Genomic DNA, 27,950 nt, shown 5'->3' with positions numbered 1-27,950 from the left:
GCAAGGCAGAGAGCGCTGAGAGGGGAGTGGTCCTCGCTCCAGTTCTCCCCGCCCACCCTACTGAAAGTGCCTCCTGATTGGCTTCGAGGCCGCAGTGCTCAGGTTACATTCGCAAGAGTTGCTGAGCGCGGGAGACCGGACCCAAGAGGAGAGAGGTTGATTTTGTCTGGGTTCTGGTCTGGTCGGGTAGTGCCTGTCAGCCCCTGAGCTGCCACCCGATACCGTACAGACCCCCTCGTCCTGCGCCAGGCTCCACCCCAGACAAGGACCCTCATCACCGGCATGGACTGCTGCACGGTAAGTCCATGCTTGAACTCAGCTTGGTCTGGGGCAAGGGGCGCCCGAGAAGCCCTGGAGGGTGAGTGAAGGATGGAAGTGGGTGCGGAAGACCTAGGAGCCATGTGGGGAAAGAGGGTGCAGCGATATTTGTATTGGGTGGTGGAAGGACTGATCTGAGCCAAGCCCCAGAGAGAAATGCTCCCCAGCTCGCGGGGGCGTCTGAGCGCCCAGGGGCCAAGGCAACCTAGGTTGGATCGAGAGCTGAGCAGAGCTTTCCTTCAGGGAAGCTGCAGGTTAGCGTCAGGTGGAATTTCCCCCAGGGAGATACTGGAAATTGTTGCTGGCGCACACAAGTGCTTTCCCTTGGAATTTTTTGTCCCCATATCATTCCCTACCCTATTGCTGCCGTCGTGGACCATGGCAAGAGCTTTACCGACCCTCGGATGATCGTTTAGCCTTTATATGGCTAAGACGGGGAACACCCACCTGGTCTTGGTGGTGATGGGCTGCAAAGAGCCTAGTCAGTGTGGTTCTAGGGAGGAGCTGGCCCGGCCCCCAACGCCTTCTCTTTTAGAAGGTGCTGGGTTAGTGACCGTGAGAGAGCCCTGCTGGCGAGGGGAGGAAGTGTCTGTGTCAGCGCCCACACGGAAACTGGATGCTGCAAGTGCCTAACGCCTAAGCAGATCCTGTTAAGAGGACTTGTGTGACGGCGCCCAGCCCAGGACCTGGCTCCTGGCTGGCTTAAAGAGTAGAGTGGCCAGACCTATATAAAACCTGTGTACTTATCCTTAGCCCCTATCTGCGGAGAAAGACAACTACAAACCCCTAGCATTCTCTTTCTGTCAGCCTGGCTAAAGACGCCAGAGGGTACTTAAACGAGGGCACCCCCACCTTTCACCCACAGTGTGCAATAAATAAATAAATGAGTTTTGAAGGAAAGAGTAACTCATTTCTTTAAGAGGTGAGACTTCCTGATGTCTGGGTGGCAAAAGGCAGCAAGAACTTAGGAGCAAACCAAGATTGAAATTTTAACTCTTGTTAGAATCCATAACAACAGCCGATGTGCCAGTTCTGTGAGGTAGGTCTTTTACAGTTGTACAAACGGAGGTTTAGAGATGTAATTTCCCCCCAGGCAGGCATCGTTGACGAGCGTGGAGCCTGCCCTCTCAAAACCCGTCATTGAAGTATTCTGTTTTCCATTACTGTAAATGCTCATGGCAGTTAATGTATAGACCAGAAAAACTATGAAAAAGAAGCATGCCAATCACATACAGTTCCGCACCTCGAAGAAAACTGACAGTTCCAGGGAAAACTGCTTGTTATTCTCCAGAGAACAGTTTGTTTGCTTGTTTATTTTTTTATTTACTTACTTCCTTATTCTTGGTGCTGGAGATTGAACTCTGGACCTTCTGCGTGCTAAATATACACTCTGCCTCTGAGCTACACACTCAGCCCAGGAATCACCTTTTGGCTCAGAAAGGAGAAATGCAAGAAGAGCCCCTCACCCCCGGCAATGTTTCATTAAGTAAGAAGATAAATAGATGGCAGATTATGAGCTATGAGTCAATGGGGGGAGAGTACTGCCAAGCAAGAAAGGACAGGCTGAGAAAGCTAGAGGATGCAGAAAGGGATCAGGAGACATGGCTAGCAGGAAGACAGGAGTGAGTGGAGGCTCTGGGAAGCCTAGGATGGAATGGAGTTTCTTTCCTTAGGAATCTGCAGGGTGAGGCAGGTGAGATGTTGGACCCCGGCCTGCAAGCCCTGACTGTCCTGGATAGGGCTTGTGAATATCCAGGGAGCCATTGGTGCAGGCTGCCTAACAGTGAGTCCCCAGGAAAGCACTGGTACATGGCAGGTAGTAGTCGCCTGACGGATAACTGATGCTCTTAGATAGTAGCTGAGGGTGTGGTTGGCATGTGTGAACTCAGTAGCCCCTGAGAAGAAGAGGGATGGCCCACCCAGAGGTAGTGAATGCCCAGGACCCTGGGCACCTCCTCCTATGGACCCTGACACAGTCTTCTGTTTTCATGTCCCAAGTCCACGGGACCAAAGGGCCACACAAGATCAATGTCAGTCTCAGCCTGTGGTGGTGGAGGGAGCAGAAAGAGGGGGACAGGGCAAGAAGGGTAGGGGACTGGAGAAGGCCGGGGCTGCCACCAGGCACCCCCATGCCCTATGCTGTAGAGAGAGCAATGTGCCTCTTTATCTTTTACACTGGAACTCCCCTCCAGAACCAACCCACCTGATGTTTGGGAAGAATTTAGTCTTTTCTTACTTGTCTTCCCCTTCCCCCACCCCTTGGTAAGCAAGCTTAGACAGAAATGAGGAAGAAGAAAACAGATCTGTGTTCTTTTTTTCAAGGAATGTTTTTCACAGAGCTATTAGTCAATGTTCCAGTGCCTGACTGACATAACCAACATACGTTACTTTTCTGCCTTAATTTAATAGGAAAAGGGATCTGTTTTGATATCTCACTCCTTTTTTTGTAGTCTAGTTGACTCCACAGCAGTTAACAGCAACTGCCCCAGGCAGTGGTTGCAGTACAAGCTTCTGAACCGGATCATTTCACTATTTATTTGCTGTGCAAACCTGGGGGAGGTAGAAAATGTCTCTGAGGTTGTTTCTTCACTTCTAAAATGGGGATTATATGGGATAAAATGTGCCAAGTGTTTAGCACAAGGCCGACATATAACAGTCAGCAGACGGGCATCGTTTGGGGGGGCTGTAGGATACCATTCACCTGTGCTAAGCTCTGCTTGGCACAGAAGAAAATGAGAGTCTCGGAGGCAAAGTGGTGTACCCATCCATAGCTCCTCCTTTTTGGCAAGTGCATTCCCCCCACCCCTGGATGTCCCCAGTTCATTCAGAGTCCCTCGGCACAGGCTGGCATCAGTCTTGACTTTAGGAGGCAGTTGCCCAAGCACCATGACCAATGAGCAGACCCTGGGTTCCTTTCCCTTTTGCCTCCAGTTCTGCCTATGGGTAGCCATGAGCATCCTGTCCTAAGGAATCAGCCAGAGGGACAGGGAGCAGACTCAGGGGAGGAGCATCATAGGCAGCCTTATGCTAGCCCTGTGGGGGTGGCTTTGCTTATTTTTCCAGGTTTTGATTCTGGTGGTGATAAGGTCAGGTTAGGATGGTTGGAAAAAAACACTCCTTCAGCACTCAACCCCTCAGCATCAGTTCGCAGCCTTTAGGGTTCTCAAGACCAAGGAGAGGGGACCTGGAATCGCTGTTTGGGCTGGGTGTCCTCCCTCTCAAGATGTCTATTTCCTGAGACTATTCCAAGAAAGACTTGCACTCAGAGAATCAGAAAACCCAAAGGAGTTGATTTGGATTTTATGTGAAGAACAAGATGTCAGGGACAGCCCTGGAGCTAAGAAAGACAGAAAGATAAAGGGTGTTTTAGGCCCATCCATCCTCACTCATACTAGGCTCTTGGCAACTCCTTGAAACTGTGTTTAAATCGATTGAGAAGCATCTTGAGCACAAATTCGGGAACTCTGAGGCCCAGGAAATGAGAGCAGCTGGGGAAACATGAGGAGGAGGAGTCATCTGTAAACTTGGGCTTGGGCTACTGGAGTAAAAAGCTACAGGATGGGTATGGTAGCTCACACCTGTATTTTCAACACTTAAGAGGCAGGACAACTGTGGGAAGTTCAAGACTAGCCTGGCCTACACAGCAAGTTGCTTGCCATCTAAGGCTACATGGTGAGTCCTTGTCTCAAAACATAAATCAAAATTAGCCAGGTGGTGGTGGCACACGCCTTTAATCCCAGGAGGCAGAGGCAGGCAGATCTCTGTGAGTTCGAGGCCAGCTTGGTCTACAGAGCGAGTGAGTGCCAGGACAGGCTCCAAAGCTACACAGAAAACTGTCTCGAAAAATCAAAATTAATAACAATAATAAAAGGTAAAAAATCAAAATTAAAAAATGTTTGTAGGGCAAATCTGTCAAGGACAGAGGACACTGAATCCTCACTTGTATCCTGCTCGTTCCTAACTATCAGATACAAAACTGATGGCCAGGATGAGGCAGAAGCTTACAGAATGAGGTTTTGGCCACCTGATATGAGAAGAGAGAGACAGGGAAACCAGTGAGCACTCTGGTCAAGAAATAAAGACAAAATTCCAGAAGCCTTAGGAGGCAGACCAAGAGAAAATGCCCTTCTGACATCATAGCAACATCCCTCCCCAGTCATTACTGATGCTGCAATGATCAGCCTCTGAAATTGATATCATCAATTTCTTCATCCTTTCTTTATTCTTTTTTTGCCTGTAGTGGGGTGGTGGTGTGTCTGTGCATGTCTGAGACAGGATCCTAGGCAGCCCAAACTCCTCAATTTCCTCAAACTCCTGATCTTCCTTCCTCGGGCATCATAGCTCCATAGTACTGAAAGTACAGGCATCTGCCACCATGTCTGATTTTCATCCTTTTTAGTTTCACGTAGAGCGAGGTGACAGAGGAACTGAAATTGACATGAAAACATGCCCACAGTACTCTGTAGATAGAGGCAGTATAAGATTGAGAGTTCAAGGCTTGCCTGGGACACAAGCTGCCTTCTGTAGGGATGTAGCTAAATGGTAACCATTTGCCTATCATGCACAAGGCCCTGGATGAGAAACAGCAGGAGTAAGAGAAAGTGAAAGAAAGGAAAGGGAAGGGAAGGAACATTGGGGCATAGAGATGGCTTTAATTATATCACACATTCCTTAATGATGGACTATGTTCTGAGAAATGTGTCATTAGACAAACTTCACAATGGTGCAAACATTACAGGGTGTATTTATGAAACTAGGATGGCTATGGCATCACTAGTTGGTATGATCCTAAGAGACTGCCATCATACACATGATCATATACGTGACGTATCACTGGTCGGACCATTGCATGGCACATGACATGTTATTAGGACAAACTGTGCAAGATTGTTGTTATAGGACAACTTTGGCCTTACATAAGCAATCATTTTACATCACCTTTTCCAAGATAATCATAGCATAGCTACTGTTTTCTGATCAGCTAGATTATGCCAGAAACTTTCTGGATACCATGTGATTTTACTGTTCTCCAGAACCCACAGAGGTGACTAGTATAATCCTGATTTTCTCAAATGGAAGAGTTAAGACTGAGAAGGCTCAGATAAACTTCCCAAAACCACACCATTGCAACAAAGAGTAAAGCTAAGCTGGTCAGCTGGTTGCATTTCCTTTCGTAGGCATTAAAATGAACTCTAGAACTTGACATACAAGGTTCAAATCTACCAATAGCTGATAATTGTCTGGGACTCCGGGTAGGTTTTTTTGTTTTATTTTGACATTCTAATCATTGACTTTTATCATGGTAAACTCAAGTAAGCATGAAAGAGTGTGGCAGCTTTGTTGCTGAGGAAGAACTAAAAATACCTTCGCAAACACCACTGTGGCACCTGGGACAAAGTAAGGGCTTAAAGGAAGCTGCTGGCTACGTTTCTTCTGCGGACACTGACAAAAGAACTTCTTGTCTCCTGTTTCTTTTTTGTTATTGTTATTTTACCTCTTTTTGGTGTGTGAGTCCAACTCTGGGCACAGTAGGAAATGGCAAGCCCAATGGGAACACAGAATCCCGGCCTCTGGCTGAATCAAGGAGCAGTGACCTCCATCTACTCCCCAAACTCCAGTCTTGAGCTCTGGTGCAGTACTACTGGGGTGGGGGTGCTTTGTAGAAAATATTTGTGTTCACTCCCTGGAGAATCCTATACGCAGAAGGGCCCTTCTGAGCTGGAGGCATCTTCTCAGAGCAAAGGGTAATCACTTTTAGGAGTTCGGCTGCTTTTCCAGACTTTTCACTCAACTCCACAGCACCCTGGAACTAAAGCTCCTTTCAGTAGGGCTAGCTGGCTTTCTCCTTTCTCCCTTCTCCCATGCACTTTCTTCCTGTGTCCTTTGGCCCAGAACCTCCTTAGTAGCTGCTGCCTAGGAGGTGCGCTCACCGGTCCCTCAAGAGGCTTCCAGCTCTGCTTCTCCCACCGCCCTCCAGGTCCTCCCAATCTTCCAGGGCACTAATTTATTCCATCCCCTCGGGAGTATGGGCCTTATCAGCCATAAGAATCCCTGCCCCATCCTCAGGAGAGCGCCTGCTCCAAGCCAGACGACGATATTCTAGACATCCCGCTGGATGATCCGGGAGCTAACGCCGCTGCAGCCAAAATCCAGGCGAGTTTCCGAGGCCACATGGCAAGGAAGAAGATAAAGAGCGGAGAGTGCGGCCGGAAGGGACCGGGCCCCGGGGGACCGGGCGGAGCTGGGGGCGCCCGGGGAGGCGCGGGCGGCGGCCCCAGCGGAGACTAGGCCAGGTGAGACTGGCTAGGGGGCATGGCGGGCCGGAGGCTCTTGGTTTTCGCGCTTGCTCGGAAAAAGCTTGGGAAGGCTAAGATTGGGGTGATGGTGGAGAAGAACGTGGAGGGAGTTAAGGGTGGGGACCTAGGACAACGAGACAGGTGGGTGAGAGAAGGCCAAGGATGCTAATGTGCCTAGAGCTCACTTGTTTCTTCCTCCCTCATTTCTGCCTCACCTTGAATCGAAGAACTGAACGTTTTAGAAGGTAATTAATACGTCTCCAAGGCTGCAAAGTGTGTAGGGGAGGATACTGGGTGGGAGAAATGACCCCATTGCCCAGTCCTCCTCTCTGCTTGCCGTTAACCCCTCCCTGTCACGGAACATAACTTTGCAGCCCCTCTGGTATGCCGAGATGCCTGAGGCTGCAGTAGGAATACACATGAACCAACACCGACACGCAGTCACCCTCATTTGACTGCACGAGCGCAGCCGAAGGCCATACGCACTAGGAGAGGCTCACGTACCAGCCCCGGGGCTAATTTCAACTCAGTGAGCAGGGGAGGGCGTGTGGGTGACACACCCCGAAAGGGAGGTGGGGGATGGCTCTAGCAGGGGGCAGATTCTCAGACCTTCTCTCTCTTCAGTTCCAGAGGAGAGATGGATGCCGCGTCCCCTTCGCAGTGACAAGACTTCCCTACTGTGTTTGTGATCCTCTCCTTCTCACCAACCAGCCAGCTTCAGGAGCCCTCCCCACCACCTCGCCCCGCCGCGTCCTAGAGACTCCCTCTCCAGGCTGGCTTCGTCGCGACGTCGCCAAGTCCGTACCCTTTTAGTTAGCTCTCCAGTCTAACGTGGCCCCCTTTCACCTTTTCTTCCCACCCTCATCCCAAACCCCATATTCGCAAAATTGTCCTTTTGCTTCACACCCACCTGTCCCTGCGCCCAGCATGCAGCTCTGCCTCCGCAGCCTCGGTGCGCTTCGCTGCGCGTACTGCAGAGGGCGCCCAAAGCGTCGCCCAAGTACTCTCAAAAAAGAAAAAGAAAAGCAACCATCACAAGTCCTTTCGTTCTGTGGGCAACGAAAGGGGGCGCCCCGAGTTTTTGTACCGTCACCCCAGCCTAGCCTCAACCCCTTAAACCTGGGGCTAGGAAAGAGGGGAAGAGGGTGTTCATGGTGTCTGATAATGCCCCTTGCTCTGATGGGAAGAAAAGTCCAATCCCACACCTGCCGGTCACCCACTTTTCCTTCCTAGCGCACCCGAGAGCAGCCCCTCCCGCTCTCCTTTGTTTATGCAAAAGCCTCCGTGCGCCGGGAGGCTCGGTAGGAGGAGTCTTCCGCGGCCCTGCCCCCAGATAGCCCCTCCCCCGTTGGGCTCCTGGGGTTGTGGCTGGAAGGTTTTTAATCTCTGCGTGTGCATGTTACCATTCTGGGTTGGAATGTGAACAATAAAGAGGAATGTTCAAGTGTTCAGAGGGTGCAGGGTGGGAGGCGGGAGGGAATGGGAAGTGAGGGGGGAAGGGTTTGCATCAAATCTCTAATGGGAGTCGAAACAAACGGAATTGAAGGGCGAAAGGTGTGCAAAGTCACCTAGGATGAAACCTATCCTTTTGACCCTGCCGAACTTCCTGCTGGAGCATCATTTCTGAACTTTCAGATCCATTCCTCCCCTTACTGGTAGTACTCTTTGGATCACGGAGAGGAGAGAAATTCACCACACCAGTAAAGGAGGCAACATGTTATCCAAGGACTTTAATTATTAACATTACCCTCACCACCCTCAGGGATCAGAAGTCAGACAACCATAGAGAGTTTGGACTTGGTCGTCACCATGCTGGCGGATGGGGACTTCTCCAGGAGCCCTTTGCTGAAATCGGCCCTCCTAGAAGCTTGCTCAGAAATCCCAGGTGCGGTGGCATCCTCCCTGAAGGATACAAGCAAAGACATACAGAGGCTAGAAACATCATCCTTCAGGCAACTGTCATCCCCTAACTCAGGAACATTTAAACTTTGCTCTCCTGAGAATCATCTGCAGAACTTTGTTTAAAATTAAGAGAGTCCAGGCCCTGTCTCCCCTGACACACACACTTTGCCTAAGGAGTGCCTCTTAGGCACGAGCTTGTAATTCCCGAACTGGAGAGATGGAGAGAGGTGGATGGATCCCTGGGGCTCACTTGCCATCTAGCTAAGTTGTCCCCTGACTTCCACACGGGTGACAGAGCACATCCACCCTTCCACACAGGTACAACATGAACACACAATGAATAACCTTCCTAAAAAGGCCAGGTTGTCTTCTGGCCACATCCATGCACACTCACCTGTATGATCACATACACACGTACATTTGTGCACATGGAGACACACACACAAAGAAATGACCAGGTATGGTGGTGCACACCATCAATCCTAGTACTTGGGAGCAGAAACGTGAGAATCTCTGTGAGTTTGAGGTCATCCCTATATCTACATAAGAGGTGCGGGCCAGCCAAGGCTACCTACTGAGACCCTGTCTCAGGAAAGCAAAAGAAATGCTATACCAATCCCTGTTCTGACCCCATGCCTTGCAGCTAAAATGTCAAGTGTATAACAAAGAGAGCTTTGGCCTTTTGTGTTTGCCATTCCCAGAATAACTAATCTCAGGACAAATGCCACTCCTGGCATCCACCATCCATCTCCCTTCAGTACTTCCATGTGAGGTGTGTGTGTGTGTGTGTGTGTGTGTGTGTGTGTGTGTGAATGTCTCACATGGAAGTATGTATGATTACACACACCTATATATATATATATATATACATATATACACATACACACTTAAAAGCATTAAGTGAGGTATGTACATATATATGGATCCTGTTGTGTATCTATGTATACACATTAAGAACAGAAAGAAACAGGGGTAGTGGCACAGCCTTTAATCCCAGCACTTGAGAAGCAGACGAATCTCTGTAAGTCTGAGGCCAGCCTGGTCTACAGAGTGAGTTCCAGGACAACCAGGGCCACACAGAGAAACTGTGTCTTGAAAACAAACAAAGAAATAAAACAAAAAGAACCAAAGGAAAAAATTTCATTGTGAAGAGGAGGATCATCAAGGCAGTCCTGAAAACTGAGCTATTCCTATCTTAGCTTATGAACCCATTCCTCCATCCTGTGCCAGAGCTGAGCACCAACTCCCATCCTTAAATACTTCCAATGACATCAGCCTGAAGGCTAAAGACATCCACTTTGAGCCCAAGATCTTTCATTGCCCTCAGCACCATCCCAGTTTTCCTGCTCACCGAAGGTCACTCCCCCTGTATGTCTCCTTGGGCTCCTTCTTCCTCTCTTTCTGGAACCTGATCAGGCAGAATGCAGCAACTGACAGCAGCAGCACACCCAGGAGCACCCCAATCAGTGTCCCGGCCACTCGGCCTTCAGACGAGTCTAGGGAGACAGGACCTTCAGAGTTGCCAAAGTTTGGGGCCCACTTTCAGAATGTCATGTAGTCTTCCCAAGCCAAACCTTTCCCACAGGGCTCTACACAGTATCCCCTACCAGTCACTGAGAGGTCCAGCTCGCAGGAGGCACTGCCCATCTGGTTGCTGGCCACACAACGGTAGATTCCAGAGGATGTCAGAGAGAGATTGGTGAGAATGAGCTGGCCAGACACTTCATCTAGAGAATGAGAAGGAAGTAAGTTACCATGCATTCAACTCACATGAGGCCATGCTACCACTACAATAGCTCAATGCAGTCAGTCCTTAAAACAGTCTACCAAGAAAGGTCTAACCCCTTTGATTGGAGGGAATCCTGGCTCAACGGGAGTAATTTGAGAAGACCCAGAGAGGAAGTCCAAAGCCAGTACAGCTTCTGCAACCTTGCCACCCCCATCCAGCTGCTTTCTTCGGGGAGGAGAAACTGCATGTACAGGAAGGTGAAATGCAAGGTGGGGTGTTTACTGGATGAGCTCAGATCCTGAGTAGTAGCAAAAGTCTTAATAACTAAACATCCATCTTCTAGAATAGCCGTAAGCTGACCCAACTGCTTTTCTGAACTCCGCTGCCTCCAAAGGCAGAGAACTAGGGGAGGAAACTTGCTGGATAAAGGGGTTTACTGGAATGGTAGCTACAGAATGAAACAGGACATCTGGAACCAACGACAGGAAACTAAGGCTCTCCAGAGAAACCTATCGAATGTTTGAGGCAGTCCATGCTACTCTTTCGTTTCCTCTAGGGGGTTTGGAAGCCATTTGTGGCCCCTTAAGAAATCCCCAATGAGTGGACAAATAGGAACTGGAAGACAGTTTCCTGCCCCCTACTCTCCCAGGCTATCAGGATATTTAGAAGTATTTCCCAAGCAGCAGCAGGAAGACAGACAGGAAGGCATGAATACAAGAAAGGAGGTAATGGGCCTTAGTCATGAACTGGTGTGGGGTGTGGGGTTTAGAGACCCGATCTTAGGTCTCCAACCCCATCTCCACAATGCCCTGCACTCTTACCTTGAACCATGCTACCAGGAGGAGGTGTAGGAGAAGATCCGAGCCGGACCCAGTTGTACACGGGCTTGGGAGCTCCCTCGGAAGAGCTGCATCTCAGTGCAACAGAGCCTCCCACTGAGGTTTGCCCACTGTGGCTGCATACGGGCTCACTGGGGGCCACTGCCAATTTCACAGAAGAACCTCAGTGATCCTCCCATCCCAGACCTGATGATGTCAACACTTTCTGTTTGAACATCTTCGCCAAATCGTGGTTCATACCTCGGGAGTGATTTCCACTCCCGGGAATTCTAAGTCTTAGAAAGGTCTTCCTCATTCTGAGCCCAAGCACGTTGTTAATACAATAGGCGCTGATTAATTACAGTTTTTGCCACTAGGGCCCATAAATAGAGAAATTACAGTTTCTTCTCCACATCAAGTCCCTTCAGATATTTGAATATACAGGACACACACCATATCTTAGGTCTTCTCTTTTTTATATAAACATCCCTGTCTGCTCTCAAAACTTCTTGCTCAGCTTTGAACAGGCTCTGACTTAGGGTGAGATGGAAGCTCTGAACACAATATGGTACTCAGTTATAGAGGCTTTGTTCCTCTAATGGCCCCTTCCCTTCTTTGTCACTGACATTGGGTGCGACAGAATCCAAATATGAGGTTTCTGAATGAATGGGGGAGTATGGCTGAGCCCTCCCCCCATAGTTGGTTCTCTTTCTCTCTCTTTGCTTTCCTCTCTTTCTATATGTGTTTCTCCTTTCTCTCTCTCTCTCTCTCTCTCTCTCTCTCTCTCTCTCTCTCTCTGTGTGTGTGTGTGTGTGTGTGTCTCTCTCCTTCCCTCTCTCTTCCTCCTCCCATCCCCCCACATTGATACTAGGCCCTAAGGGAGATACTGTGGGGTAGAGTTGGAGTATAACCATCTAGATTAAAAGTCTTGGGAAGGGGTAATGTTTTCTGGAGGCTCCCAGTGCAGCTGTGGACTTGGACTTGGACTTCAAATCAGGACAGGAGTGGGGGCGGGGGTGGGCAGGGTCAGTGCACACTTAGAAGGTAGGAGCCTTACCAAGCACGGTAAGGTTGATTAAGCCCAACCCATTGGTGTAGAAATCTGGGGGGTTGTTAACATTGCAGAGGTAGGTTCCGGTGTCTGAGGGGCGGAGGTCAGTCAGTTTCAGAGTAGCCACTCCTCCTGTGGGGGGGTTGTGGAGAAGGCTGGCCCGATCTGCTTTAGAGCCAGTGGGATACAGGTGGTCATTGGTGAAGTACAGGATCTAAGAAGAAGCCCAAGGTGTTCATGTCCCCAATGTATACTCTACTATCAACCCCACACCACCTCGGGTTCTGTGAATTTGTTAACTGAAACAGGTTATGCTTGCTAAGGGGAATTGAACACAGGAGCTGTGGAAAGGAAGGGAGAATGTAGGGCCAACGTAGCTGAAGCCCCAGGAGGTAAACGCCCTCCCCACCCTTCATCCTGGCCAACCCCAGCAGGCACAGCTGCCCTGACTCACAGGAAGAGATGCAGAGATGGGTTTCCCAGGCTGCACAAAGCTCCACTCCAAGGCGAAGTTGTCCCCCACGGACGTGCTGTACCTGCAGCTCAGCTCTGCAGTCTTGCCCTTGGGCATGCTCAGTGGCTCAGTGGGCACGGTCACCTCCACGGCTAGCCCTGGGACTGAGGAACCCAATCCCACCGATCTAGAGGGTCCATCCCACACTACCGTGATTGTTTAGAGGCTGGGGCTTCCCTTGCCACAGCGTAACACCTCCTTCAATTCAACCCCTTGTCTCCTGAAACTAGGTTTCCGGGAGGGAGGAGCCCACGACCCAACCCGGTTTTTGTGTGTAAAAGGTCCAAGACTGGGCCAGGTATGAGGATGTATTGACAGAAAAGGAAACAAGAAAAGGCCCTGCGGTGGTAAATCCTTAGATGGCGAGAGAGGCTGAATTCATTAGCCTGCCAGCTTGCCTACCTGCTCCTTCCTCCCTGCTTTCAATGGCCCCTTCCCAGCCTGGCACAATGGCTCCTGACCTAATGGAAGGAACTGGCCAGGTAAGCCCCGCCCTGCCCCCAGCTCGCTCTTGCTTAGGTTCAGCCCTCCCATTCTCTCCTCACCGCTCAGGCACACGAAGCCCAGCAAGGATCCGCAGAGGAAAGCCCCCACCAGGGCCCAGGCCATGGTCACGACTGTCTCCAGATCCTGTCGTCTGTTAGTCAGAGGACGGAAGAGTATAGGAAAGCCCAAGGGCAGCGCCTTGTGCTGGGCAGGAGAGAGACTGGCTATCTCAGAGCAAACAAGGGCAGAGGCGGGCATCCCCAAGTAAGGGAAACGCTCCTCCCTCCACCAGGCCCGATTCTGGGATCCTTCTTCCGCCCTAATTTCCCCCTAATTTCTGAAGCTTCCAGGCTCTGGAGAAAAAGCGGGGCTTGGGTAGTGCACGCTAAAGACAAGGATTTATAACCGGAACTCTGCTAGGAAAGTGTGTTTGGCAGGATACCCACTGACTGAAGGTGTCACCTTGGGGGCCATAGACAGCAAGCTTGCATCCCTGGGAGCTAAGGGGGTCCTGGACTCTTCAGAGATATCCTTCCCACCACCGACAAGGGTAAATAAGAGTCTCTTCAGGGAAGCTACACCCACATCTCCATCTGAGAGCCACTAAGGACAGAGAAACTGAGGTCTGAAGATCCCCACTGCACCACATCTTACATCTTCCCTCAAATGGCAAAGGGGATAGCTACCCAAAGAGTAGGAAGGTGAGTTTGTTTACGGATGCAGAGGCATGGGAAAGAGAATGCAGGTGAGGCTCCTCTCCTCAGCCCCAGAGACAAAGAGCAAAGCAATGCAGTGCCCAGAGCACCAGCAACAAGTGCCCTGGTTCTTCATCTTCCTCCCACCTCTCCACCCTCCCCACCTCCGGTTGCTGAGGTTATGTTAGGGGCTCCTCAACCTCGGGCTTTTGGCACCTTCCCTTTCCATACAACAGTGAATGGCCCTTCTACAAACTCTAAAAAAACTAAAAGTCAATAAGCCCCGAAGTCGTATAAAGTCTTCTGGACACACAGCCTGAATAGGTAAGATCTACTGCATAGCCTCCCGCAACTCAGGTCCTGTGAAGCCCTAGTTAGCAAAAGTGATTTGATTACTAGTCCATGAAAATGCCAAGTATCTTTATTGAAATTTGCGAAATAAAAACAAAAACACTGATTTCAAGTTAGTTTTTAAAACGTCTTCCCTATCCCCTGCTCCAACAAAACCCAGCCAAGCCAGCAGGACAGGTTATATTAATACAGGGAGCTGGAGTGGGAAGCAAAGGACAGCATTCGACAGGGTGTCTTTACAGACCACAGCGGCCTCACTGACCGGCAGTCTCCTCCAGGGCCCTTGGAGGGTGGCCAGTCTCAGCAACATTCATGTGGCTTCGCAGGGAAGAGGTGGAGCCCACCCCCCACCTCGGGCCCATTTCCTTTGTTTCTCATTTGACCCAGACTTTGATCTTACTGACGCCCAGTTTTCCAATAATAAAAGGGAGGTAGGGGCAGAGGACTGGAGGTCTAGAGTGTGGTTGTCCCCCCAAGATTCAGTCCTCTGTGTCACAGGAAGGTGAGATGCCAGATTTAGTCAATGGGTGCCTGGACCATCACACGAGAGACCCAGCCTGACTCTGAGCAGGCACCATGACAGGTACAGCACCCATGCGGCTCAGGGCAGAAGAAGAAACCCCACCTGGGCTCAGGGATACTGCCTGAGGCGGGGGTCCATCTGTCCTGGGCAGTCTTGGTGAGGATAGTGCCTGGCTAGAGATGCTAGGTGTGGGGGTAAATGTGCCAGGTCTTGGAGGAGCAGTCTTGGGTGGCCGGAGAGCCCGTGCTGAGGAGACAGAGGAAAGTGTTCCGTTCTTGGAGATGGTGTCTGAGCCTTTGGTCCAAGGCAAGGTCCGAGGAGCAATGGCATCTTCCCTGATCATCAAAGAAGCAACACATCAGAAGCCGAAAGGAGAAAGGGGAAAGAGTTCCTACCTGTCTGTCTTTCTGCCCCTCCACACACATACACCAATTCCCATTTTCTCTTCCCTTAAATCTTCTCTCAAGAATGTTGCTATGGTTCCTGTTCATCTTTTCATTAAAAATGGCAAAGGCCTGAATCCCAGACTCCAGAGAAAAGTCAGAAGAGTTCCCACCTCCTCAAAGGTCAGGGACACCTACTTGATGTCATTGGCCAGCTCCTCCAGGGTCTTGGTCCTGCGTTGGTACAACAAGACCAGTCCAGCCAGCAGCACCAACCCAACCAGAGTGCCCACAACAGCTCCGACAACCACAGCAGCCTTAGACCCTGAAAAATCCTTAGTGTCAGGGGGAGGGACACTTTTCCATTCCTTGTCCACTACTCAACTATCACCGTTACGTTTGCCATTTTCTCTGTTAGGGGTAGAAAATGGCCAGACACTGACCAAACGTTGACCTGGCTTTGACTATGTTCAATGCCCAGTCATGGTTCAGTGAGAAGCCTCAGCAGACAGGCTTCTTCTTTTCCTGCAATGCCACCCACTGACCACACTTCTTCACCACACTTACCCCTCACTGACCTGTCATCACTTCCAGGGTCACGTTGCACTTGGAAAAGCCCACTCTGTTTTGGGCCTTGCAGACATAGACTCCAGACATGGAAGTGGAAATGTTGGTGAGCTTTAAGGATCCACGGACGGCATCTACGGACACAATTTAGCTATCAGTCCAAGGGCCAACGTTTCCATTAAGAAAGCATATACACCGTGCCCTACTTCTGGAATGCCCTCTTTGAGTCTCTGAAAGTCGCTGCTTATCCATGGCCTTATGAGTCGGAAGAATGTGGCAGCACTCTGGGCTCTGCGCACAGGTTAACTCAACCCCTGCTCCATTTCTATACTTGGTACTTCCGACTTATGTCTTAACAGGAAGTGCCACACAGAAATCCAAAGCATCATTCGACATTTGTTTCTGAAAGGTAATGTGAAGGGAGAAGGGGGCAGAAAAAAACATTTGACTAGGAACTAGAAATGTTGGGATCCCAAACACCCCATGTGAGCCTTGTGGGTCCCCACTTCTTCATCTGTGAATGCTCCTTACCTGGTGGGGCTAAGAAGATTGTATAGACTAACCATTCTGATCATTTGACTATTGATTGTGCTGAAGTCCAGCCTGAGCTCTTTACCTGTACTAGTTTATCAAACAAAAAATACCTATTCATGGAGCCCTTTCTGAATTATTATATACTTACTTAATGCGTAAATGTGGGGCTAAGGAAATAGTTCAAAATGCTGGCCAGACGTCTTAGACAGATCAGCAAAGGTAGATCCCAATGAGAGACCCTGTGTCAAATCCTAGAGAAGATAGCCCCTGAGAGTGATACCAAGTGACAGTGGCCTTCACACGCATGCTCAAGCATACACACTCAATTTCTATTTGAGGAGAAAAGTCAAACGGGCTTCAGGGGTTTAATTCAGTAGTAAAATTGATGCTTAGAGTGTGAAAGACCCTGGGCTCCATCCATACACCAATAAAACAAAAATAAATAGGTTCAGTGAAAAGTAGAAAAGGGGAAAAAAGAAAATATTTATACCCTCACCTACACCCAGCAATTAACACTTTGCTTTACTTATGTTATTTCTTCCTCTTCTCCCACTGACATTTTAAAGTAATATTTTGGGGCCAATGAGATGGTTCGGTGAGTAAAAACACTTGCCACACAAGCCTGGCCATCTACATTCAGTCCCTGAAACCCACCCAAAAGTTGTCCTCTATCGTGTGCCACGGCACACACATGCACACACCCATCATTCACAACAATAACGGTAATAAATAACTTATTTAAAATAACACTTCAAAATATATCTTCAAAAACAATATCAATTAAGCTGGGGGTGGTTATGCCCAGCTTTAATGTCAGCACTTTGGAGGCAGAGGCAGGCAGATCTCTGGGAGTTTAAAGTCAGTCTGGTTCTACATAGCGAGTTCTAGGACAGCCAGAGATACATAGTGAGCCTCTGTCTCGAAAGAAACCCTGTTATTTCATACAATCAAAATACCATTGCAAAGCCTCAGCAATTAGTAATGATCTTCTAAAGTTATCTAATACTTATACTTAAAATATTCCAGTTGCTGAGCCTAGTAATGTAATCCCAGCACTCAGGAGGCTAAGGCAGAAGGGTCATTAGTTTGAGGCCAACCTTAGCTACATAGCAAGACTCTGTAAAAAAACTAAAGAAGCTTGGGGTGTGACTCACTGTTCAAGTGCTTGCCTTTTATGTACAAGGTCATGAGTTCAATTGCCAGCATCTCTCTCTCTCTCTTTCTCTCTCTCTCTCTCTCCTCTATCTATCTATCTATCTATCTATCTATCTATCTATCTATCTATATCTCTATCTCTCTCTATCTATCTCTCTCTCTCTCTCTCTCTCTCTCTCTCTCTCTCTCTCTCTCTCACACACACACACACACACACAATTCCCCCAAATATTTTTTATAGCTGATGTGTATAAATCTCATTTTACAAATACGGGAATGGGAGTATAGTCACAAAGTTATTGAGTGGCAGGACTGGAATTTGAAGCAGCAAGCAGTTTAGCTCCAGACCTTAGTACCACTATATGCGAAAGTTCTTGGAAGCGTAGAGCATAGCACTTTCACTTAATATGACATCTTTTTCACCCTCTTTCCACATCTCCTGTCCTTTTCTGCAATGCCTACCCTTGTCACCCCAGTCTGGGAGAGACCTCTCGTCCTTCCCCATCTGTAGTTACTGTGTCAGTGACCTCTAGAAATCCCCTTACCTAAGGTTGGTCCAAAGAAGACCTGGGCAGATGGGGCCAGCTTCTCCCACTGATATTGTGCAGTAGGTTTACTCCTTGGGGACTTGCAGTTCAGGGTCACATTGGTCCCCACATAGGGTGCACCCTGTAAACTACAGGATGGAGGAGCTGGAGGAACTAGAGAAGGGTAGATAGGTTACAACCCTTACCTTAAGGACCCCCAGGTTCCCCTCCAGCAATCTCTTGTAATTCCACATTTCATCCCCAGGTCTTATACTCAGCCACTTGAGAGGGAGACCTTTCTGGCCTCCCTTGTGCTGGAGTAAGAAGGGACCCAGAGATATGCCCTCCTTACTCACCCAGCACTTTGAGCTCTATGCTTTTGCTGCCGTGACCCACGGCTGTGCCTCCACCATCTTGCACATTGATAGAACAGCGGTAGGTTCCAGAGTCTTTCTCCTGGAGGGCCTCCAGCCTCAGGGACACATTCCGCGTGGTGATAGAATGGACAAGGGATACTCGAGGTTTACTGGACACAGCCCCATAGATATAGGACAACACCTAGTGGGGACAGGACATCTGGCTCAGCCTGTGTTCCTCCTCCAAAATGGACTTCCTCATGGCCTCCTCATGTAAACCACCTTCCTTTTACCCATCTTCCCACCCACCCTCTCGCAATACATGGCAGTTTTCCTTTCCCATGTACAGACCATCTCTTTCGCTTGTATGGTGGCTTTTTAGGTGAAAACCACAGTGGGAGAAGAAGGGGCATTCAATGCAAGAGGAAGTGTGTATGAAAGAAATTTAGATTGTAGATTGTAAGATGTGAAAGTTCTACCATTGGAACACACATCTTTTTAAAAAGGAGAAAAGATTTTTATTTCCTAATTTTAAAAGTTATGGCTGTCCAGGTGGAGGTGATGCATGACTTTCATCCCAGCACTCGGGAGGCAGAGGCAGGCGGATCTCTGAGTTCGAGGACAGCCTGGTCTACAGGGTGAGTGAGTTCCAAGACAGCCAGGGATATATGGGTGAGAGGGAGGAAGAAAGGTACAGCTGGGTGGGATAGCTCAGTCTCTGATGTCTTACAGCCATGAAGATCTTTAAAATCAATGCAAACAACCAAAGAATCCCAGCACAGTGGAGCACTTATAACCCTGAATCTGGAAAGTCACAAAAAGTGGTCTCTGGGACTAGTCCAATGGGTGTGCTCCAATGCTAGCATGAGGCCCTTTCTCAAAAGCAAGGTAGATAGTGCCTGAAGGATGATGCCAAGGTTGACGTCTGACTCTCACATGCTTGTGTACATGAGCACGTACACCAAGTACATACATCAGCATGCACGCACATATAAACATGCACATATACAAATGGGGGACTGAATGAGAAGCTAAGTGGGCAAAGTCCCTGCCCCGCCCATGTGTGCAGGAATCTGTAGGCCCGTACCAGCCTAATTCCAGCACGTGGAAGATAGAGGCCAGAGAATCTGAAGTTTAAGGCCGGAATAAACTATGAGACTCTGTCTCAAACAAAACAAAGCAAGACCAGGCATGGTAGCACACACCTTTAATCCCAATGCATGGGAAGGCAGAAGCAGAGGATCTCTAGGAGTTCAAGGTTAGCCTGGTCAAAATAGTGAGTTCCAGGATAGCCAGAGCTATAGAAAGACCTTGCGTCAAAAACCAACCAACCAACCAAACAAACAAACAAACAAAAGACAAGATAGCAAGATCAAATGACTTTCCTGAATACATTTTCCAAGACCATGCAAGGAATCCCTGCAAGTAGCAAGAATCTGGCATCAGATACTGGATAAAAGAGCCACTGAGTGCCAGTCCTGTGCAGTGGATGAACAGAGATGCCAAATGGTGGAAGGAGGCCATACTGTCTTCCATAGATATAAAGAGTTTGGGGGCTTGGGGTTGGCAAGATGTCTCACTGGATAAAAGCATTTGCCACCGAGCCTGATGGTCTGAGTTCAATCCCTGGAACTCACATAAAGATAGAAGGAAAGAACTGATTCCTGAAGGTTGTTCTCTGACCTCCGTACTAGCATTGTGGCACATACAAACCCGCACATAGACAAACATGATGATAATGATGATGATGATGATGATGATGATGATGATGATGATGATGATGATTTGGGGGGAAAGGGGAGGGGATGTGTGGAAGGCAAGTGGATCCAGGAAGAGATATGGCCTGTACTTGACAACATCTCAAGCCCAAAATTGTTAACACACAGCATGTGGAACTTTTAAAATTGATGATGCAGGCCATGATGCCCCCTCCTTTAACCTCAGCGTTTGGGAGGCAGAGGCAGGAGGTGTCTGTGAGGCCAGCTGAATCTACTGGGTGAGATTGAGTCTGCAAACAGAAAACAGCTATGTTTCACTCACCCTACGTTTCTTCAATACTTCTAGCGCCCCACCCCCACCCCGCACGCACACACGCATGCGTGCCTGCCTCTGTGCTTTAACCAGGCTGGATTTCACAATGAGAACCAACACTAATACTGTGAGGTCGCTTGCTCTTCCCTATTTCCCTATACCTTTGTCTTCCGCCCTCATTCTCCAACATCTCATCCCTACATCCCTAGGTTGTCATTGACTAAGATTTTCCCCTCACCTGGTTTAATTCCTTCCCTTCTTGTTCCAAGAACCATATCAGGAGGGGCTCCTCCCAAGGGTGGGACGAAGACTGCTCTGGCGTCGTCATCGTGTACCAGACGGGGAGCACCACTTCCTCTCCCTCTACTGCCTCCAATTTGTTGAGGCCGGCGGGCACGTGCAGCTCTAGCTGAGCCAGTGAGAAGGAAGCTGAAATCAGAGCAAGGAGGTGTGAGCTCCCAGGGCTAGCTCCCTGGTCAGCCCAAAGGTCCTGACCAACGTCAGTCGCTTGACGGGGAAGGAGGGAGGCGGGGAGTAATATCCCTCGAGGAGGAACAAAGCCTGGAGGACTATCCTGAGACCTGTTTCCCAAGGTCCTGCTCCTCTTCACTCCGAAGTATTGCGTCTAGAGTGGGAATGAGACCACATTTCTATGTCTTCATTCTAATCCAGAGGTACAGAATCTGGAGGAGCGATTCCAGAAGGGAAGGCAGACCTACTTTTCATCCACACTCCACGTTACACACTTGCTCCTCCAATCTCCTTGGTGAAAAGCAAGGGAGAATGGAGGTGCTGGTCTAGGTCATCCAGACTCCATGGGCAGATTGGGGGGGGGGCAGGCGAGGGATTGAGCAGTTACTCATTAACCCCGCGGTTCCTTCTGAACCACCGATTGCGAGCTTGAGTTCTGTGCTTCACAGCTCCGGTGCCTGTCGGTGACTAGGGGAATCCCAGGCCTCCGCTCAGCTCCATGGAGTCTGCTATGCTAGGAAAACGCACGACTGAGACCCAACCAAATCCTCGAGAAGACTTTTGGCTATCAAAGCAAGTGCCGCTGGGTTGCAGGGAATTTCAGAGAGGGATGTGAGGACAATCTTCTCACAAGTACAAAACTCCCCGTGCGTGCATCCTGCGTACGGGTGAACAGGGGTGTCAGTTTCAGATAGGGGAACACTGATGGCACTCCAATGCCAAGAACACTTGCTTTTTGCTCTTCGGGGGGGCGAGAGGGTGTGCAGTGTTAAAGGTTTTGGAAAAATAACTTTGAATGAGTACAGAACCGAGCCTGGGGACTCGAACGGCTCTGGTCCTGGGCCCTGCTCTCCCGGGATCAGAACACTCTTCGGCACTCGGAACTAGCTGCCACCTTGGAGAAGCTGAGCGGGCGGCAACAGCTCAGAAGCCACACAACGACTGTGCTGGCAGAGCCGGGCGGAAGGCTCGGGAGACTCCGAACCCACCGAGCCAGGATGAGCGCCTCCCCCATCGCTTCCCGGCCTCGTCTTAACCCAGGACCCCACCCCTATTCCTTGTCCTTCGTGGCATCCCCCACCCCTTACATTTCCTGGCGGGTCCCCGCGGTAGGAGCAGGAAACTTGCGTCCGCCGATAAGGCAGAAGACAATGAAGCCGGGGCCGCTAGACCGGAGGCTCTGCAGGCGAAAACAACCCAGCCTTGAGAAGCTCCACTTCCCCCAGAGACTTTGCCTGCTGGCGCACCTGGAGACTCCTGGCGGCGGTCGCTCTTCCTAGCCTTTTCAGAAACACTCGCTGTAAGACCGTTAGGAGGGGAAATGGTCTGTGCCCAGATGGACTCGAGCTTGGCTCGCCAAGGGTGCACTATCTGCCTACTCTAGGTTTTTGCATTTGCAGTTTGCAAAGTGGGGGCGATGGGGGAGCGGGAGTGAGATGCAGCGATGGACACACTTATTCTTTCAGTGGTAAACTAGGCGTGCAAGAGGTCCTGAGATTTCCCAGCCCTCTGCTCTGGCGTCACTTGGAACGGAAGACCCCTAATTGGTCAGACCTTTGGTAACTGGGTGCCACATGGAGGAAAATGGGGAGTTACTGGGTTCCAGTGATGGACTCTGGATCAGCTCAAGAATAGCATCATTTGGCCCAGTCTGAGACCAGAGTGAGAGAACAGGCGAAGGGCCTAAGCAGAGCGAATGGGCCCTGCTCCCCAGGGCTACTATTTTTAGTTTCCCTCTTTCTCTGAGAAACTCCCCTTGTGGGCTTCTCACGCTCCGGGGGCAGCTATGAGCCACGAAGGAGCAGTTGGAGCAGGAGGGCCTTGTTGCCTTGGGCCTTCCCTAGGACGGGCGAGCCCATTTAACCCTCCAGAGGCCAAGAAGGGCAACCTCCATGACATCATATAGCAACTTAGGTTCTGGGTCTTTGATATGACAAACTAAGTCTCAATGTTGAAAGGGGGGAGGGGCCCACGAGTGACCTGCAGAGGATGTCTGTGATGCCCAGGCATCCAGTATAGATTTTTTTTTCCCTCTCCCTTGCTTAGAGACTGATACTGCCCCTTCCAACACCGAAGAGTCAGATTGAGAAAGAATGTAGAAAAGAAACAGAACCTGAGGTTGAAGATGCAAAAGTAGAGCGGAGAAGCTGAAGGAGCAGGAAATTCTCTAAGCTTTGGACGGCTAGGGAGGGTGGAAGTTCATGAGACTCATGGATCTGGGGTCCTTAAGATCCCAGGCCCTCCACACCACTGGCATACAGGTTGACAGGCTGTGGGCAGGAACAAAGGGATCCCCTCCGATGTGACTGAATTTTACTCCACATTCTTCCAGGTCTTGCTTGCTCTGGCATTCTCTAGCTTGAGAAAGGAGTTAAAGCCCAGGACGTCAAACCCAGATAGCAAAATAGGCCAGGGAATAACTAATAGTGAACTTGGTTCCTACTGGATCTTTTCTCTCCAGCTAGAGCACTGGGTCACCCTCAACTACTGCTAGATGTCCCAGGAAGCTCTCCCAAGCACTTCTGGCTTCAGGAGGGTCCTTCCTCTTGGACACTTTAGCACCCTTTCCCTGTTTTCCTTGTTCCTTCTGATCCATCGGAGAAAAGATAAGGATAATGGTAGACCTGAGAATGTGCTGCGTTACTAGTCTCCAGTTTTGACCTCTTCCCGAATTTCCTGTGTCCAAATGACCTCATGGTCAGGCTTTGGGGGCATCTCCTTTGATTTCCAGGGCAGGAAGCAGGAGGGAAAGAAAGCAATGTGGTGGGGGAAACGCTGTGACATAAAGTACTGACTTGAAGTACTTGCGTCAAGGCGGAGGACCAGACATTCCCCCAGGGATCTTTCATATCAGCTTGAATGGGAGGGGGGAGTGGAATTAAGTCCGTAAGCTCTTTAGTCACCGTTTCATCTGGTGCCTCAGCTTATCCAGCTGGGATGAGTGGGGGTGGTGAGGACACGGGAATAGCTGCCCCAACTCATCCCAGAGGTCTTGCCTGGAGATGCCTCCATCCCCTCCCAACACCGCACCCCACACCAAAGCTGGGAGCTGTTCTGGCCATAGAAGGGAGAAAACATAGCACCAACCAGGGACACCCTGAAGTGGAGGGTGATGAAGAAAGACAAGAATGTCAAGCAAAAATCACGTCACAACCACTCCCAAAGTCCTCCCTAGGATCTAGGATGGGATCTATAAGATCAAAGACCCTCCAGGCCCGAGGTTTGACTCACCGAGGGTACTCAGTCCCAGGAACAAAACCCGCAGCAAGTTGGGCTCGGGGATTCTAGCCGGAATAATCATGGCCCTTCTTGGCCCGGAGTACTCAGAACAGTTGGGGCACACACTGTCTACAGGTGCCGTGGTAAGCGGCGGCAACTCGAATGTGCACAGGAACCAGGCTACTGACAAGTGTGGCTCCAACCCAAGTCTCCGGGTGTGCGGATGGAGAGGTGGGGTGGGGACCAACTGGACGGGGGCGGGGCATTCAAAGGGGTGGAGAGGTCACCGTCCTGCAGGGCGCGGCGCTAGTGACTCGCAGCGGGGGAGGAGAGCTCTGCCCGAGCTCGGATGGCCGGATCCGCTGCCTCTGTCCGTTTACTCTTCGTGCTAGGGTTGGCGAGGTCGTGGTACCCCGTGAACCAGCCCGAGGAGTCCTGTACACCTCCTGCGCAGGCGTTGGGCATTGAGGTGACATAAAAGGAATGGGAGACTAAACCAAGTCTAGGAGCCACCCTCACCCGACACTAAAAGCCCAGCAGCTGTGGCCAGAATGGCCCGCTCCAAGCCCGAGGTGCTGCGTAGCAGAGCGACCTTCACAGAGGAAGAAGGGGCCCTTGCTGTGTGTGGAGTGCGAGGTCAGATGGGCCAGGCGCAGCTGACGAGGTGGGGATTCGAACTTTCGTCCAGCTCCCTCTCAGCCTGGCTCAGGCTCGAGGCTCCAGGCGAGGAAGTCTAAGATAGCTGACACCACAGGCCTTACTTCTCCTAGGGCTAGAGAGGGGCCGGTTCTCCAGAACTTCCAGAAACTGAGGCCCGAGGGAGTCGCGGCCTTTAGCCTCATTGCTGCAAACAGGGAAGACTGGTACAAGGAAACTGAGCAGGAAACTGAGGCGACTGTCCCCAGCTCCTCATCCTTAATGCGTACTGGGGAGGAGGGACAGCTGCAGGGGGACCGGATATAAATTTCCTTTTCTTCTGTCCAGCCACTAGTGTCTTCACTGTTGACCATCCCTTGCAGTGAACGGCTTAGACCGGCTCTGATCCTTTAATTCCCAGGACTAGATCTTTCCTCTGCGAATTTAATTTCAACCCCATACCCCTCCCACGCCATTCGGTGAAGGCACCTATGCGCCCTCTGATGGCCGAGGCTGCTTCAGCAGGGAACTCAGCGGTGCTTGCCCTTTGCCCAACAGCTAAGAAACACGGAAAAAGATGCTCCAAATTATTAGGCCGAGCTTCGCCACTGAACAAAGGTTACGTATAACGAGGGATGCCTGGCATAGCCTGTTCGGAGGGAACAGAGGCAGCCGGGCCCCCTCAGCAGCACACACTGCACCCGCTCCAGCATTGCGTAATGACTTTCCCCACCTGTAGAGCCCCAGCAATTTCTTGCCAGTGCGGCCAGCCTGGCTCCTCTTCAAATACCCGTCATGCAGTGGCTCTACGAAATGCCTGCGCAAACACTAGGCTGCTCCTGACATCTCTGGAATCTACCTCTTGGCAGCTCAGTCAAGTGCAGAGACCTTCAAACTGGGATTGTCAAAGAGGTGGTGCTAGTCTATCCTAGTCTACCAAATTCAAATTTTTCTAGATTTCAGAATATTATACTTTTAAAAATGGGCATTTTGCCTGCACGTGTTGTCTGTATACGACGTGTCCGGTTCCTGTAGAGGCCCGAAGAGGGTGTTGAATGCCCTGGAACTGGAGCAATAGTCTGTTTCGAACGGCCATCTGAGTGTTCAGAGTCAAACCAGAATGCTCCTCGGAGCCATCTCTCCAGCCCCATTGAGCTCCTCGTGTAAAAAGTCCTCATTCATTTCTGGACCAGGACTGTCACTCCAAATAGCTCCTCCCAGGAAAAGGGGGTACAAAGCCCTGGATCTAGCCCAGACACGATGCATCTGATGACTCAGGTGCCCATTGTGGTCCAGAAGCTGTTTCCCAAAAACCTTACCTTAGGTACAGGACGGCCACAAGGATGACAAGAGTGACTGTCTCCATGTGACACAGATGCAGTCTTCCCAGGCTTTTACCAAAAGGAATTTTCCTCACTGTCTCCTATTCCAACCACATCTGAGCCTGAGGAAGTCAATACGTGAGCAGGGACGCTCTACGACACACCACAAGCTCTGGCTTACTTTTTAGGGTAGACAGCTCTCCACTGCGGTGTAAAAACTCTCTATCAACACACACCTGTACTAAGAACTGCTTACATAAACATTGGATGTGTGCAAGCCTAGTTCACAACTTCATAGGTTTCTCTCTACCACACTTCTCAGACCTTCCGAAGAATTTATAATCTGGGCTTGGAGAGACAGACTGGGCAGAGGACAAGGGTTCAGTTCCCAGCATCCGCATGGTTTACAACCATCCAGAACTCCAAAACTAGGAGATCTGATGTTCTATTCTGACCTCCAAGCACACGTGTGGCACAAACACATACATGCAAGCAAAACACTCATGCATGTAAAGAAAGTTAAAATTTTTTAAAAAGTAATTCTAAAAGTCTTTAAAAACATTTGAATAAAGGGCCTCCATCACTCCTGGATCAGATAAAAAGCATACTTATGGCCTTAACTGTAGTACGCTTGTTTTAGGTAATGCCCAGTTACCAGACATCCTGGTACCTTTTTCTAGACTGCTCTGGTCAGATAGGATACTCCTATCAGCAAGTCATGGTCCTGACAAGCCTCCATTTCCCAACACTCAGTTTTGTCCTCTTCCCTGACCTTCAAACCATTTCATGCCAAACAGAAACCCAAGCTTGGTCTCATCTTTGCCCTCATCCTGATGGCAGGAGTCTAACAATGCCACACTCCCAGTAACATTATGCAGGTAAAGTCCTCACCAAATGTTCCTAAAATATTCTGCCCCACCTAGTAACTACTAGCCAAGGAAGGGATATAGAAAAATTCAGTATTAATGTTAGTTCTTGATTGGTCAGTGGCTGTATTGGAGGGGCCATTTAATATTCCTGGTAATGTTTGTTCCTCCAGTTTGCCACTGTTAATTACGAGATTGCTGCTGTCCGATCATCAATACACCTTAGCCTTAGAACCAAAGGTTAAACTTACAAGACTCTTCCAAGGCCCCTATGCACGAGCGCGCACACACACACACACACACAGAGCACACTGAGCAGGTGCTGCAACGACAGTCTCGGGATATTTATACTCTCCAAGTGGCACCTATTCTTAGCAGCTTACATCACAAAAAAGGTAACTCCATAAGCCCAGACTCAAATAATATAAACCATCCCAGTGGTTAAAAATGCTCTAGATCACTAGAAAAACATACACGCATGAATTGGCCAAATGATATTGAAATAAGAAGGGGAAAATCACCAATGTGACTTAATTTTGTGGGTTTACATAAGCAATTTTTATTTTACTTCTAGTTTTTGAGACAAGGTTTCTCTGTGTAGCCCTGGCTGTCCTGGAACTCACTCTGTAGACCCGGCTGTCCTCAAACTTAGAAATCTGTCTGCCTGGGGCTGGAGAGATGGCTCAGCGGTTAAAAGCACTGACTGCTCTTCTTTTTTTTTTTAATTAATTAATTTATTTATTTATTTATTATGTATACAATATTCTGTCTGTGTGTATGTCTGCAGGCCAGAAGAGGACACCAGACCCCATACAGATGGTTGTGAGTCACCATGTGGTTGCTGGGAATTGAACTCAGGACCTTTGGAAGAGCAGGCAGTGCTCTTAACCTCTGAGCCATCTCTCCAGCCCCCTGACTGCTCTTCTATAGGACCGGGGTTCAATTCCCAGCACCCATATGGCAGCTTACAACTGTCTGTAACTCCAGGATCCAGCATCCTCACACAGATATACATACAGGTTAAAACACCAATAAAATAATTTAAAAAAAAAATCCGTCTGCCTCTGCCTCTGCCTCCCAGGTGCTGGGACTAACCACCTCCTTTCTGGCTGTGGTCTTACTTTCAACAGTATACAAAATCAGAGACTTAAGAGTTCTCATCTGGATTTGCTGTCCTCTTAAAGCAGAACACCTGAGAGA

General features: G+C 49.7%; 3 protein-coding genes across 4 annotated transcripts; 1 reads left to right on the top strand and 2 right to left on the bottom strand.

The window, feature by feature from the left end:
- Positions 1–31: 31 nt before the first annotated feature.
- Positions 32–8,061, top strand: Nrgn (neurogranin). 2 transcript variants are annotated; one of them, XM_041657271.1, is made up of 4 exons: positions 65–297; positions 6,385–6,611; positions 6,842–6,859; positions 7,239–8,061. In XM_041657271.1, exons 1-2 carry the CDS (start codon positions 283–285, stop codon positions 6,604–6,606), a joined length of 237 nt encoding a protein of 78 aa, XP_041513205.1. In that variant the 5' UTR covers positions 65–282; the 3' UTR covers positions 6,607–6,611; positions 6,842–6,859; positions 7,239–8,061. The 2 variants fall into 2 exon arrangements, with proteins under 2 accessions (XP_041513206.1, XP_041513205.1); XM_041657272.1 differs by lacking the exon at positions 6,842–6,859 and having other exon boundaries at positions 32–297.
- A 325-nt stretch (positions 8,062–8,386) lies between these two features.
- Vsig2 (V-set and immunoglobulin domain containing 2) lies at positions 8,387–13,811 on the bottom strand. Its single transcript, XM_041657273.1, has 7 exons — positions 13,174–13,811; positions 12,569–12,726; positions 12,121–12,328; positions 11,067–11,225; positions 10,124–10,243; positions 9,868–10,012; positions 8,387–8,516 (listed from the first exon to the last, which is right to left on the bottom strand). The coding sequence occupies exons 1-7, from the start codon at positions 13,370–13,372 to the stop codon at positions 8,387–8,389; spliced, it is 1,119 nt and encodes a 372-aa protein (XP_041513207.1). The 5' UTR covers positions 13,373–13,811.
- Positions 13,812–14,212: 401 nt separating this feature from the next.
- Positions 14,213–24,128, bottom strand: Esam (endothelial cell adhesion molecule). Its single transcript, XM_041657479.1, has 7 exons — positions 23,939–24,128; positions 20,475–20,665; positions 18,206–18,407; positions 17,868–18,023; positions 15,645–15,767; positions 15,265–15,391; positions 14,213–15,018 (listed from the first exon to the last, which is right to left on the bottom strand). The coding sequence occupies exons 1-7, from the start codon at positions 24,006–24,008 to the stop codon at positions 14,700–14,702; spliced, it is 1,188 nt and encodes a 395-aa protein (XP_041513413.1). The 5' UTR covers positions 24,009–24,128; the 3' UTR covers positions 14,213–14,699.
- Positions 24,129–27,950: the final 3,822 nt, after the last annotated feature.

This window comes from Microtus oregoni, unplaced genomic scaffold (genome assembly GCF_018167655.1).
Source record: "Microtus oregoni isolate MIOR12 unplaced genomic scaffold, Mior012 000008F_ref0000371, whole genome shotgun sequence".
In the NCBI taxonomy this organism is placed as follows: domain Eukaryota; kingdom Metazoa; phylum Chordata; class Mammalia; order Rodentia; family Cricetidae; genus Microtus; species Microtus oregoni.
The sequence above is the reverse complement of the archived record's forward strand: the minus strand, read 5'-3'. Positions and strand labels throughout refer to the sequence as shown.